General features: G+C 37.4%; 1 protein-coding gene across 1 annotated transcript; it reads right to left on the reverse strand.

Moving 5' to 3' along the window:
- Nucleotides 1–1,351: 1,351 nt before the first annotated feature.
- Nucleotides 1,352–11,727, reverse strand: nop16 (NOP16 nucleolar protein homolog (yeast)). The gene is made up of 5 exons (XM_039774948.1): nt 11,510–11,727; nt 9,217–9,325; nt 7,341–7,413; nt 4,444–4,550; nt 1,352–1,885 (listed from the first exon to the last, which is right to left on the reverse strand). Exons 1-5 carry the CDS (start codon nt 11,614–11,616, stop codon nt 1,742–1,744), a joined length of 540 nt encoding a protein of 179 aa, XP_039630882.1. The 5' UTR covers nt 11,617–11,727; the 3' UTR covers nt 1,352–1,741.
- Between the last annotated feature and the right edge of the window lie 3,426 nt (nt 11,728–15,153).

The following is a 15,153-nucleotide window of genomic DNA, read 5'->3' on the forward strand; positions in this document are numbered from 1 at the left end:
GGCAATCACCCGCCGACACGCCCCGTGTGGCGGAAGTGCCGGCCTCATCCGCGGAAGCACTCCGGGTGTCCCTGCTCTTCTTCCCCCCAGCACTTCCTGGTGTGGTGGAAGAGCTGAGGTCCAGGGCTCCCAAGGCACAGGAACGCCCCCTGGCGGCGACCACGGGTCCCTACAGGGTGGAGCTTCAAAGCTCTGTGCCCGTGGCCCCCAAAATAACCAGGATGGCGGCCCCCACATGATCCAGGGAGCACATAGACCCTCCTCTGGTCCCTCAAGGCGTCCCGGCCGGGTTGTTGCCCCTGGCATCCCTGACACAAGGAAAATAAATGAGTTTACTGTGCCTTTTCAATTACTTAATATCTATAATCTTGCATCAGGGAAAGTGGCAATGCTTTTTTAATCCATACTAGCTTGAAACATAACCAGCAATTTAACTGAAAATGTATTTTCCATCTGAAAAACTAAATTTATCCTAAAAAATATTTACATACAAAAAAATTCATCATCAAATGACACAGTTAGCTTTGTGCTAATTAAACAGTAACAGAAGAGATACTTTCTTAAATTTACACTCACCAGGATAGAATTTTGAATGGATTAAATTGAACGTCGTTCTTCTACTTCAGGCATAAAGAGTCTACGTATCCTGTAAGCATGCCATACCACACAGAGTTCATATGAGAATATCTGGTAATTGCACTGTGCTGTTATCACCTCCTGGAGAACATTGTCATTAAGCTGGCAGAATCAAAACTGTGTGCTACTTTTCTAAAAGCAAGGTTGCTGTCCAGTGTTAGTGTGTTTGCTGAAATGTAAATGTGTAGAACCATTAAAAAAAAAAAGACCAGACTTTATAATTTTGTGATAAGGTGTAATACTATACTTTTAAAAAAATGTTGGGATTAATAAAGATTTTATTTATATTGTAAAAATGTGCTGCACTGTTGTATCTTAAATTTTTAATTCAGCTTCTTCCAACATGGATGAACAAGAAAGACAGCTCTTACTAAATTTATCTAAAGTGTATGAGGACAAAAGTCAAGGAGACATTTAAATATATGGCTGGGGTCTAGCCCATGGAGAGAGAAAAAAGAACAAACACAGCACAAATAACATCCAAGGAAATGTGCTTGTGTTCAACATCTCTTGTTAGTAACCTTGTTCATTTTATCCTAATTGTCTCTACTGTATATACAAATCCTACTCACAGAACCACAGCGTTATAAAAGCATACAGGCTTATCAAAGGATATTTTTTTGTTGTTGTAAACTGACCGGGTACATCTTACCAACACCACTGATTTTTCCAGATCCCCTTTACTGACTGCAAAGGAGGAATTCAAACTCCTCAGTTCTGAGTAAAAAAGAAAAATGTTTATTAAGACAAACATCCAGTATTGATTAAATTCCTCAGAAATACATACATGGGCACTGTTTGATATTTACAACAGAGGGAAAACAAAGCAAATTTGTAACAATTTCACCATATACAGGATTGACCTCTTGGAAACTGAACACCAAATGTCATGTTTCTTCATAAGGCAGACCATATTCTCTGTTGACAGAAAATGGAGACACTTTGTTTTTTTTTGTTTTTTTTAATTAGCAGCTAGTATGTATGTCTTGCATTTTTTTAAACCCTGAAATGTACAGTGAAAATGTTGCCCTCCAACAATCCATTTGTAAAGGCTGCATAAAACGTTCACAAAATGCAGGAGTAAGTCAGCACACTTTTCATCAGTCTATGATGTGTCCATTTTCTTTTCTTTCAAGGATGTCATGAAAGCCTCATACTCCTCGGGGTGATAGCGCTTATAAAGATCCACCTTCCTCCTTATTTGATTGGGTGTGTCCTGGTAATAGTTCTTCTCATTCTTGGCCATTTCCTTCAAAACAGTGACAAGAAAACAGTGTCCAGATTAGTTTTCTGGTTAAATTCTGAATACTTGATTTCAATGAACTATTCCTATTGCAGGCAAGCACACTGCTTCAGATAGGATGTCAAAGTTAATGACTATAGTTGCTGATTCTGTTGCCTTGAGGATGTCACATTATATGACTAGGAGTCAAAGGAGATCACAAATTACAGGGCTCTCCATGCAGAAATATAAGCACAGGTTCACATTTCCAAAGTATTGCGAGTTTCACACATTCTGATGGCCAATAACATGCTTGCCTGGAAGCATGAGGACCTGTTTAATGGCTTTCCAGTTATGGCACGCTCAGCCACAATCTCAGCCAATGTGTTTTCCCTTTTCAATCCTGTTGCATTATGACAAATGCAAGCCAGTCTAAAACACTTGTGTTCCTTCTTTCCTTGGGACCATATTGAACAAAATGTATTTCCGGCTGTGTGTTCACTGGTTGTCGGTTCTTAACACACACACACACACAAGCCTGTCCTAAACATACGATTTTGCCAGGGTGTGTCTCAGACCAATCTGAGTATGTCATACCACACAACTGGTAGTCATGGAAGTGTGTCTTGACTACCACCCCACCCAGGTATTTTAAGATAATTAAGTGTGGAACTGGACTGACAATCACTGAAAATGTCATGCAGTGTGATGAGGACTGACCCCCCAATAGATTAAACAAATCAATTTTGATCCAAAACACATATGCACATCAAATGCTATATATTATCAAAGCTTCTTTGGCTCACTTAATAACTGAATTAAACATTCTACAGTATACATAAAAGCTATAAGGGGTTTCATTGGCAGATGGTGAAAACTGTTAAATTTCTACCCCAAGCTTTTGCTTCACTAGGCATTCCATGTGTATATTTAAAAGCTAACCTTTATATAGTAAAGCGGACTGCAATAGGCATTTTTAAATTGAGGTAGATTTAATATTTTTTAGATTGCTTGACCGTATAAATCAAAGTCTTACACTTATCAGTTTTTATATCCACTAGTAATTGTGGTCAAGAAGAGCTAACTACACATTGTAACGCTAAAGACAAATAGTTTGGCCCTTTTCCTTTCTTTTCCCCCCCAATTCTGTTGTGTTACAAAAAATCAAAACATCAGGCAGACAAGCCTCCTTTCTCTTTGTATGAAAGCTCATAGAAGAGATCTCTAACTGCAAAGATTAAATGATGTAACAATAGGTATGTTACATACAGTTGCCAAGTACTTCTTGCTCTATTTTGCAAGAATTAAAGCAGTATGCGAACATATTTTTCTTTGTATAGGAGTAGCAATCACATTTGCCTACTTTAACTTTTTGCCAACATTGCAAGGCTCCTTCCACATCCAAGCCCTAGTTCTACATTTAAAGGCATGACAGAAATAAATCCATTTTTAAAATATAAAACAATGGATGTATATTCATAATTTACGTGACAGCATTAATACAAACACTTGTCTCAGAAGGCTAAGGTTAGATGATGTACCAGTGAGTGTTATGAATACCATACCATAACTGTATGTTTGTAGCCCTAGACTAAGGACTGGGCCAATTTAAATCCAATTCCACGGCTTATAAAATAAATAAATAAATAAATAAAATAAATAATAATAATAATGTGTCTTGCCTCTCCTCAGTGTGTGGAGACAACCAAGCACTGCTCATCACTTGTCCAATACAGTCCCCACAGTGAAGCATGGCGGTGGCAGCATCATGCTGTGGGAGTGTTCTTGAATGGCCCAGCCAGAGCCCCGACTTAAACCCAATTAAGCATCTCTGGAGAGACCTAAAAATGGCTGTCCACCAACATTTACCATCCAACCTGACAGAACTGGAGAGGATCTGCAAGGAGGAATGGCAGAGGATCCCCAAATCCAGGTGTGAAAAACTTGTTGCATCTTTCCCAAGAAGACTCATGGCTGTATTAGCTCAAAAGGGTGCTTCTACTAAATACTGAGCAAATGGTCTGAATACTTAGGACCATGTGATATTTCGGTTTTTCTTTTTTATTAAATCTGCAACAATTTCAAAAATTCTTTTTGTCTGTCAATATGGGGTGCTGTGTGTACATTAATGAGGAAAAAAATTAATTTAAATGATTTTAGCAAAAGGCTGCAATATAACAAAGAGTGAAAAATTGAAGGGGGTCTGAATACTTTCCGTACCCACTGTAAACAATGAAAGCTTTACATTCCAAACACATGATTAAATGAAGCTCTAAAACATCAAGTTTTAGAAAGGATGTTAATTTTACTAAAAAGATGGTGAAACTTGACTGTGATCTTGCAACTCAAAATCCTGTAAATAGCTTAGAATTCTACAACTAAAAGGCTATTAAAGATTAGATGGATGGTCATGGTATTCTAAACAATACCAACTGAGTGCCAGTTATTCAGAATTTACTGACTACTCTCACGAAATGAGATACATATCTGAAAGTTAATATTTAAATTTCATTGACCAACAGTATATTTAAGTGAGTTAATTCTACTGACAAAATGTATAGTATGTCAACTTTCATGGTACCTACCTTATAATTTTCTCCATGGTGTTCGATCATATGTCGCACATACTCTTTCATGTCCGTAGACAAGGCGTTTGTCTTTTTTTCTGGAAGACTAGCCTCTGCCTCAAGTTCTAGAAAATTAAAGAGAGTCAAATTTTGCAGTGTTTTTCAAATTATTAGAAGATTGTTTTAAGCATATCACAGCGCCTCTTAGAAGAGCAGAACTGAAAGAATGAAAACTATAATCCTGTACACTGAAACACCCAGTAGTTCAATGGAACAACTGTATATGTATGTACACAACAGATGTTTTATGCACATGTCCGTTTCTTTTTTTTTTTTGCACCTAACCACATTTGATCCATTTTCAACATTATATATGTGGTTGTAATGTAACACAAAAAACAACATACATAGAACCATATGAATGTCATGTAAAATCAAAGATACATACAGTGGTGTGAAAAAATATTTGCCCCCTTCCTGATTTCTTATTCTTTTGCATGTTTGTCACACAAAATGTTTCTGATCATCAAACACATTTAACCATTAGTCAAATATAACACAAGTAAACACAAAATGCAGGTTTTAAATGATGGTTTTTATTATTTAGGGAGAAAAAAAATCCAAACCTACATAGCCCTGTGTGAAAAAGTAATTGCCCCCTTGTTAAAAAATAACCTAACTGTGGTGTATCACACCTGAGTTCAATTTCCGTAACCACCCCCAGGCCTGATTACTGCCACACCTGTTTCAATCAAGAAATCACTTAAATAGGAGCTGCCTGACACAGAGAAGTAGACCAAAAGCACCTCAAAAGCTAGACATCATGCCAAGATCCAAAGAAATTCAGGAACAAATGAGAACAGAAGTAATTGAGATCTATCAGTCTGGTAAAGGTTATAAAGCCATTTCTAAAGCTTTGAGACTCCAGCGAACCACAGTGAGAGCCATTATCCACAAATGGCAAAAACATGGAACAGTGGTGAACCTTCCCAGGAGTGACCGGCCGACCAAAATTACCCCAAGAGCGCAGAGACGACTCATCCGAGAGCTCACAAAAGACCCCAGGACAACGTCTAAAGAACTGCATGCCTCAATTAAGGTCAGTGTTCACGACTCCACCATAAGAAAGAGACTGGGCAAAAACCGCCTGCATGGCAGATTTCCAAGACGCAAACCACTGTTAAGCAAAAGAACATTAGGGCTCGTCTCAATTTTGCTAAGAAACATCTCAATGATTGCCAAGACTTTTGGGAAAATACCTTGTGGACTGATGAGACAAAAGTTGAACTTTTTGGAAGGCAAATGTCCCGTTACATCTGGCATAAAAGGAACACAGCATTTCAGAAAAAGAACATCATACCAACAGTAAAATATGGTGGTGGTAGTGTGATGGTCTGGGGTTGTTTTGCTGCTTCAGGACCTGGAAGGCTTGCTGTGATAGATGGAACCATGAATTCTACTGTCTACCAAAAAACCCTGAAGGAGAATGTCCGGCCATCTGTTCGTCAACTTAAGCTGAAGTGATCTTGGGTGCTGCAACAGGACAATGACCCAAAACACACCAGCAAATCCACCTCTGAATGGCTGAAGAAAAACAAAATGAAGACTTTGGAGTGGCCTAGTCAAAGTCCTGACCTGAATCCAATTGAGATGCTATGGCATGACCTTAAAAAGGCGGTTCATGCTAGAAAACCCTCAAATAAAGCTGAATTACAACAATTCTGCAAAGATGAGTGGGCCAAAATTCCTCCAGAGTGCTGTAAAAGACTCATTGTAAGTTATCGCAAACGCTTGATTGCAGTTATTGCTGCTAAGGGCAGCCCAACCAGTTATTAGGTTCAGGGGGCAATTACTTTTTCACACAGGGCCATGTAGGTTTGGATTTTTTTTTCCTCCCTAAATAATAAAAACCATCATTTAAAACCTGCATTTTGCGTTTACTTGTGTTATATTTGACTAATGGTTAAATGTGTTTGAAGATCAGAAACATTTTGTGTGACAAACATGCAAAAAAATAAGAAATCAGGAAGGGGGCAAATAGTTTTTCACACCACTGTATTTGACTACAATCCTCTAAATGAAATTCATGCTTGCCAGGGTACTGTAACATATTTCAGTACTAGTAGTAGTAGCAGCCTGTTATACTATTAAAAACAGAAACTTGAAATACACAAATAGGTTGAATTCTTAAAGATTTACTAGGATGATTTCATTATACAGATCATTTTGTATATCTGTAATCTTATTTGTGTTGTAAGTCATTTCATGGTAGAGGTAATGTGAGTCAGTATATTGTTCGGATATTCTGCACTTTCTGTGTACTAGAATTGTATTCTCATTCCTTCTTAGCTGTTAAGTGAACGTTGTAAGAAAATAACTTCAACTCACTCACCCTTGTTTACATTACAGTGCTAACAGTAACTTGAAGAGTGGGACGGAGACTAAGCAGGAGTTCCACATAGTAGTATTAGTGATGTATTGAAGTTGTGGTGAAAACCCTTGTAGATGTGAAATTATACATTTTATAATACTATGTAAAAAATGATTCCTAGTGCTCAATAAAGACTAAACAGACTTTAAATATGTCACTTTCTGGGGGAGGGGTCACAAGGTTTGTGGTGGCCTATTCTTCTTCAAGTGCTTAATAGAATTATGCATCCACAAGTGAGTTTGTCTTATTCCTCTGCCACTACAAGCTGCAATGATTCTCACAAATATCTGACAAATGGAAAACTACTACCTTCACTACCTCCATTCAAAAAAATGAATGGTCCATCTGTCCATTTTCTACTTAATGTGTAATTGTTAATCATGCAAACAATAAAAATTTAACTGACCATGCAGGAATTTTAATACTGTCAAATATAACCTCATTTATTTTAAACCAGCTGCTGCAAAAACTATGTAGGTCTCACTTTTTAATACGTAGAGTTTGCTCGCTTTGGTCTTTCGTGAAGTATCTGAGCAGTCAACTTCCATACGTGTAACCTGTTGAAAAACAAACAATTTGATGTGTCAGTAAGCAAATATATACTTTATTTACTTGGCAATTAAATTCTAATTTCAGAAGAATCTCTTTGGAAGAGGTAAAGAGATGCAATTCTCGTGTTTGCAAGCATGGTATGAGCTATGAGGAAAGACTGTATTAGTTGAACCTTTTCAGTTTAAGGCAAACAGATTAAGAAATAATATTATTAAAACTATGAAGTTTCAAATAAAATCTTCATGGGGACACAGATGGAAATTTTTTTAAACACAGATTCTGCACAAACTTTAAAAAGTTTTCCTTCACATAGAGGACCACTCACTGACACATGGAGCATGCAGTGTGGGAGGCTAACTAATGCTTATGAAACACATTTAACTTTTGCCCAAATAACATTTTCTATTTTTTTCTACTTTTTTAAATTAGTTTTTTTTTTTGGAGAATTTCGTATTTTTACCATAAGAAACTAAGTATAATCAACTACAAAAACACAACAGTAAAATGGCACTCGGCATTCCATTTAATGAAACTGCATGAATTGCACATATTCAGTAAAAGGAACAAGTTCAGAGACATAAATTTAAAAAAGAACAAAGAAATTAGTGAAACTTCTCTAAACAGCTACCTGAACTTATTGGGTAATGTTGTGTATATATATATATATATATATATATAGACAATACTATCTGTGCATCCCCTGAAATCTGCAGTGTTGCCCCTTTCAAATAGCATTCCCCACAGAAGGAAAGAGTGAAAGAGAGTGCAAGAGCAACACTTCATATTGAGGCACAAGTATGGATATGTACCAGAAAAACAGTTCACAAAAATCACTGAGGTTTTTGTTGTTACCCTTATTTTGCAGTTAAGACTGTGTTTCGTTAGGTTTTTTTTTTTTATATAAAGCAAGTCACTTCAACATTAGCCCAATACAACTTGCCAACCACTTTCCTTTACTGATATGCAGGTACTGGACACCCGACATGCTGTCGTGTATACATACTGTATGTATGCACAAAGGCAGTAGCACAAGATTTCAGCAAATATCCTTCAATAAAAGAACAAACATACTTGAACATGATATCTGAATAATGCAAGGACAAAATACTCAAAACATTTAACACAATTCAAACAATTTGTGATAATCTCCCCAAATCTCCCAATTCCTTACATGTTGGACTTAAATCTGTTTTTATGTGTCAATTTGGAGATTGTCTGTTCCCTGCATTGCAGAAAGCATAAGGCCATGCAAGTAGTACTATGGGGAACCTCAAAACTGACCTGTAGTCATTTTAGAGAAATTAAATGAACTAATGAGTTTTGTTGGGATTAATGTTTTTTTTTTTTCCTTGGCAATTGTTTTATGTTTTAAATTAAAGCTTGGGAAAAGACCCGAAATGTTTCTATAATTTTAACATTGCTAGTGGGGTTAAATGTATCAGTCATAGTGGGATTAAATTAATCAGTCATAAAACTGTTCAATAACATGTTTTTGTTTTACAAAAAGATGAGATATTGATCATCGAGTAAGACTACAAACACTGGTCCAAAATGAAGCTTATTACCCCTGCTTCACATCCCCAAGGAGGCCAATGCACCAAGTGGTGTTGTTAAGGGCAACAAACTAAAAGCATTCACACACTTGACAAAGACATTTAAGAGAAACAAACACATTAAAATGAACCAAAATGATTTATACCATATAAAAAGGTGTGTTCAACCACACTCTTTTTGCACAAACACATCAGCTGGATACAGCTGCATACCAGCTCTGCCAGTTCCACATCTTCATAATGTGTATTGCTTACCTTTCGGTTGTGGCAAGGCAAAGATTTGTTAGGATCAAATGCTAGACCCATGTCTGCTAAGTTCTGAGAAGCAGATTTTCTGTAATTCCAAGCACTTCTTAGCTGCTTACTGTTAAAAAATAAAATAAAATACCTTTTAAAGTAGAAAAAAAGACTACAGTATATACTAAGTTTGTCCTTAGCTAATTAAACAACAGCTGTCAATCCACCAGTCATCTAATAAAATTACAATTATGTTATCCTAAACAAAACTCCCAATGTGCCCTTCAGCTGTAGAAAATATTTTGGAAAGTTGAATCCTAAAATGTTGCAACAGGTAAGCTGTATTATAAGTAATACAGTTGCACTTGTTTGCACAATGAAAAGATACTCAGAACTGCCACCTTCAATCATTTTATTTGCAAAGAATAACAACTGCCTATTGTTTGAAATTCATCTGTCAATGTGCAAGCTGAAGAAGTAATAATATCACATGTGTTCCAAATGCAGCCAAGGTTGCCTGTTGACTTCGGTCACTTTAATACACACATAAACTTCATCAAATGAGAAAAGGAAAAAAATCTGAAGACTAATGAAGATATTCACAAGTTACAGCTGAATGCTTGAAAAATAAAAATAAATTACTCATTGATCTTTACAAAGTAGTTGCACAGTGGTGTCCACCCTCACTGTCTTCATCGCATGATCCTTGTATAGCAGCAGATCAGCTTAAGATTTTACACTACTGCAGTGTGGCAAAGGTGGCACAGAATACCACCAGCACCAAGCTGACTTCTCTTCAGGAAAGACACAACATTCACTACCTTAAAAGCACAAAAGCCATTCCACACAGCTGTTCTTCTCACGTCCTTCTTCTGACAAACAGGTCCAGAGCCACTAGCACTTGTAATAAAAGTTTCAGGGACAGCTTCTACCCGCAAGTCATAAGGCCCCTGAACAGTCAATCCTTCAATCCTAAGAATTCACATTCTGCAACATAACAATCAGTGTTTGTGTATATAAAGTTACATAACAATACTTGCAAGTATCTATTCATGTCTGTGTGTGTATCTATACCTATACATATTTACATATACATACTCACACACGTACATCAGGGTGGTCCACAAATCAATGCAAAGAGTTGATGTTTGTAGAAGCACAGAAGCATTTTTCCACAAGACTTATTTTTGTCCATTAGGGATAACATACTTACCTGTGACATTTCAACCTACGAAACATTTAAAGGTCATTCCATTCTGAACATTTTATTTGCATTGCTATTATGTACAAGTATATACTCTAGTAAACAACTTAAAAAAGAAAAGAAAAAAGAAACTGAAAGTTCTAGTGGGAGTTTCTATTTTAGCCCTTTTAGATGACACAGTCTCTGCAGAAGCAAAGGAGAAAATGGTGCAAAGCCAGCAGCGACCACCGTTACCAGGCATTCCCTGACGTCATATGCTGACGAGCTAAAACAAGAATAAGGCTAGGCGAGAACTACAATGGCATACTGACAAAGGACAAAGAACAGAAACGGTGTGTTCTTCAACTGGTTTTAACTATTGCAAGAAATTTCCAACTTCATTGAAGACAGTGCTAATGTTGTAGACCTACAAGAATGTAACAGTTCTCTGGCGTTCAGTAAACTCACATAAAAACTGCCAAACAGAGTGACCTCGAAATGCCGTTTATATTAATGACATTTTTTGTGTTTGTTATATAGTAAATATGGTAAGGAATTAAATTAGCCTTATCGAGAAACTTGAATCTGTTACTTTTCTGTAGATCATCCGCATATTATGGTACTGTATTTTGTCATCTGTTCTGAGGAGACCTGCAAGTATGAATTTCACTGCAGCACGGGCACACGACAATAAGCTTGACATGACTGTGGCCCGATCTAGCAGCAGTGTGCACAACACATGGTAAAGCAATGTGTTAAAGTGAGAAGACAATCAGAATTTAATATGGCATATAACGCTTAACGTTTTTCTCATTATGACTATATTTACTGCATATAATAATATTAAACAGTCATCAAGAAGTAGAAAAATGTACCTGGACCTGAGGATTAACATTCATACAAACTTTGGCTATGTGAGCAGTCACTACCACACGATGAACCAGCAATTGGGAATAGTTTCCAATCGCTAACGAAACGGCAAAAAATTGTAGATTTGAAGGCACCTAAAACGGCTTTGGGGCCTTAAAGGACATGGTGCCAGTAAACTGACCGACAAGATGGATTTTGGCAGGGCACCATTGGGAATGTAATGCCACGAAGTCATTATATAGCAGAAACCACACTTACCATTCAATCCTAGGTTTGGCCTGTTTCTTGGCCTTTGTTTTTAATTTCTTCCTATTGGCATTGTAATTGAACTTCTTCCGTTTATTGGCACCTTTAGCCTTGGGCATCCTTAACGTTCGATGTAGATATAACTTGCCAGTTACTACGCGTTTACTTCTAACTCACGTGCACGCAATGTGCGCGGACCGTCCACGTCGATTTCCGGTTCCGTCGCAGATTTTATTGCAAACTGGCGCTCTTTGACGAACGCGGATGCAGTATTATGCTATACGTCACGATCAAATCGGCACTTAACTGTTGTTTGAGAATAGGCGAAAAGTATTATTTGAAAGATATAAGTATTGTTATATTAGCTGGGGTTTGATAGTTTTCCTCCTCTAGTGTGCATTTTGAGTTATATTTTGGGACTCTGTTTTTTGCGGACCCGTAGTCCACAACAGGAACAGTAGCTATAATGTCTGTGCACAAATTGCACATACTCCGTTTGCTCACAATGGCAGTTTTTCTAGTCTGCTTTTTATGGTGATGCGCCACTTTCAAAACGCATTATATATTTATACAATAACCTTTCCAAATTGTACAACATTTTGTACCCATTACCTCAAGCTTAATACATTCAATACAGGTATTTGTAGATCGCAGATGTCTGTAAGAATGCATCTCCATATCTGCTCCCTCTGAAGGCAAACGAGAAAAAAACAGTTTAGGTCCAGGGTTTCATATTTGACAGTTTCATTTAAGCTCATTTGGGCCGGGTCTACTGAGCTTGAGAGTATTTTATTCTGCAAACTCCTGCTCAAAGAACAGTGCCCAACTACTAAATAAAGATTAGCCAAGACAGTCAAGTCCACTATCAGAACCATACATGGACAAGATCAGCTGACTGAATTCTGCTTCTGTTGATAGCAAAATATATAATCTACCAATTTATATATTCATTTATTGGAAGAGCTTCTGTAAAATGCCAGTTCTATCTATGAGACGTTTATACTAATATTGTTTTACAGATAACGGCGAACAATATTTGTTTTTTACTATGATTAAGCGCATAAAATTTCTTGTGCTTTTTTATTTCTATTTTTTTTATCATTTTTTCTTAACAAGTAAATAATAAGTTCGATCATTTAAATGTAATGCATGGAAATGCTTAGCATATATTGTTTAAATGTGTGGTGTTATTTCTACTATTGGGTGGGTGACCGTTTGGGTTTCCAATCATAGTGGTCAGGGTGGGTCCCCCAACTTTACATTTGACATACTCAGGTTGGGTTAATAGGGAATGTCCATTCTCTAATCTTTGTAACTCTTATCTTTGTATCGTATCATCAAGGAAAACAGACAAGGGGTATGAGGTCCTTAAAACTGTGCAACATCCATCCAGCCTTCCACTTGGGAGAACAATAAAGGCCACAAGGCAAGATCTTTTACAAAATGCACACCCATTTCGTTAATAGGTATCAGAGCAGGTCACCCTGGTGCCAACAAACTTCACCTTTTGTGACATACAAGAGGCATGGTGACCTTATTCAAACCCCAGGTCACAGGTTTTTCTTTGCAGTGCTCTTCAGTCTTCACTTTCACAGCTATCTTTTGGATTTACAGTGACCAAATAACTTTGGGGATTTCATTCAGAAAATGTGTTGGTTATTTGAATGATTTATTGATGAGGCATTTGTGTTTCATCTGTTTAAACATGGAGCTTTCACAACATCAGAAATGAAGACTTGTGCAAACAGTAGACTTTTAATGGCACAACAAAATTTTAATGTAGGCTTTATCTTATTCTTCTTCTGTAGGATTCTCCCATTAAGGGTTGCCACAGCGGATCATCTTCTTCAATATCTTTCTGTCCTCTGCATCTTGCTCTGTCACACCCATCACCTGCATGTCCTCTCTCACCACATCCATAGACCTTCTCTTAAGCCTTCCTCTTTTCCTCTTCCCTGACACCTCTATCCTTAGCATCCTTCTCCCAATATACCCAGCATCTCTCCTCTGCACATGTCCAAACCAACACAATATCGCCTCTCTGACTTTGTCTCCCAACCATCCAACTTGAGCTGACCCTCAAATGTACTCATTTCTAATCATGTCCATCCTCGTCACACCCAATGCAAATCTTAGCATCTTTAACTCTGCTACCACCAGCTCTGTCTCCTGCTTTTCTGGTCACTGACACCGTCTCCAACCCATATAACATATCTGTTGGTCACAGGTCTCTAAAGTGTTACAGTGTATAGTATACATGTATAAACATTCAGTATGTAAAGCATTCTGACCTTGAAAGTTGCCTTGGATAAAGCCATCAGCCAAATATGTAATGATAAGAAAAATGTTAATGGTGCTCCATAAAATTAGAGGTGATGCCTGTGTGCTTCCTCAAATATCCTGAAGTGAGAGGCTCTGTGACCGATAACAATATGTAAGGGTCATGAATAACTTTTTTATACAGTATATGAAATGCTAAGGTTTGTCTGTCTGTCACATGATTACTTGCAAACTAATGGGACTAAAACCTTGATCCTGTTCTTGGTCAAAAGCCTATGACCTGATATGATTTGAAAATTCAGAAAGGTTTAAGTAGCAGCAACATGGTAGCTCTAAGGGACAGCCAAGTGACCTATGGTCATGTGTTTATGGCAAAATGATCAAATAACCACATGATAGCCATCATAATAGCAGAAAGGAAGAAAGAAAAAGAGGTGCAGTGACAACTGCTGAAAGTCAAGCAAATTGCAGAAGCCGATTAAGTGACAAATGACAAGAAAGAATAACAAGACAAGACACTGCAGCATACAGGCAAGCAAGAAGTAATTCTGAATATGGTGCAATTGAGCAGCAAACAGACGCGAAAGGCCACAAGCATGCAAAACAAAGTTCAGTATACAAGAAAGCCTCAGAGACAGAAATGCAATGTGGCAATCGAGAAGACTGTAAATTAGTCAAGACTTCTGACCATATGAAAGTATTACTTTTATATACTTACATTGATGTTTCTTTGAAGACCACTACTTAGAAAAGTTAAATCAGCGATGTGACCAATGTCAAGTTATATTTTTTTCTGTTGAAACAAAAAAAATGTGTTGGCAAAAAAGAAACATTCTTGCTGTAAATGAGCCACCAGAAGTAATAAAATCCATTATCACTTGCAGAGCAACTGAAAGAAGAAACAATTTAGAAAACATAAGAAGTGTCAACAACTCCTTATCTTTAACTTTTTAGCTTTTTATTTGCATTTTATTTTAGCGCTGTGGGTCAGCATGTTGCTTTATAAGATGACTTGTGAGGGAGCCCTAATGTGAAGGTTTTTTTGTGAGCAGTTTATTTTATTGATTTGAAGAATTTAACATACAAAAAACTGTGTTAGGCTGGCGCCCTGTCCGGGGTTTGTTTCCTGCCTTGTTCCTTGTGTTGGCTGGGATTGGCTCTGGCAGACCCCTGTGATCCTGTAGTTAGGATATAGCGGGTTGGATAATGAATGGATGGAAAACACAAAAAAGGATCAGCTGAAAATGGGAAAACAATATACCCCATATGGCACCCGCCTATCCCATCCAATCCCCCCAAACAGAGCTCAGCAGCTGAGTCAAAATCAACAAAATGCATAGCTGAAGAGGAGGAAGATAACCCAGGGTAACAAAAGC

The sequence above is a fragment of the Polypterus senegalus genome, chromosome 13, assembly GCF_016835505.1.
Source record: "Polypterus senegalus isolate Bchr_013 chromosome 13, ASM1683550v1, whole genome shotgun sequence".
Taxonomy (NCBI): domain Eukaryota; kingdom Metazoa; phylum Chordata; class Cladistia; order Polypteriformes; family Polypteridae; genus Polypterus; species Polypterus senegalus.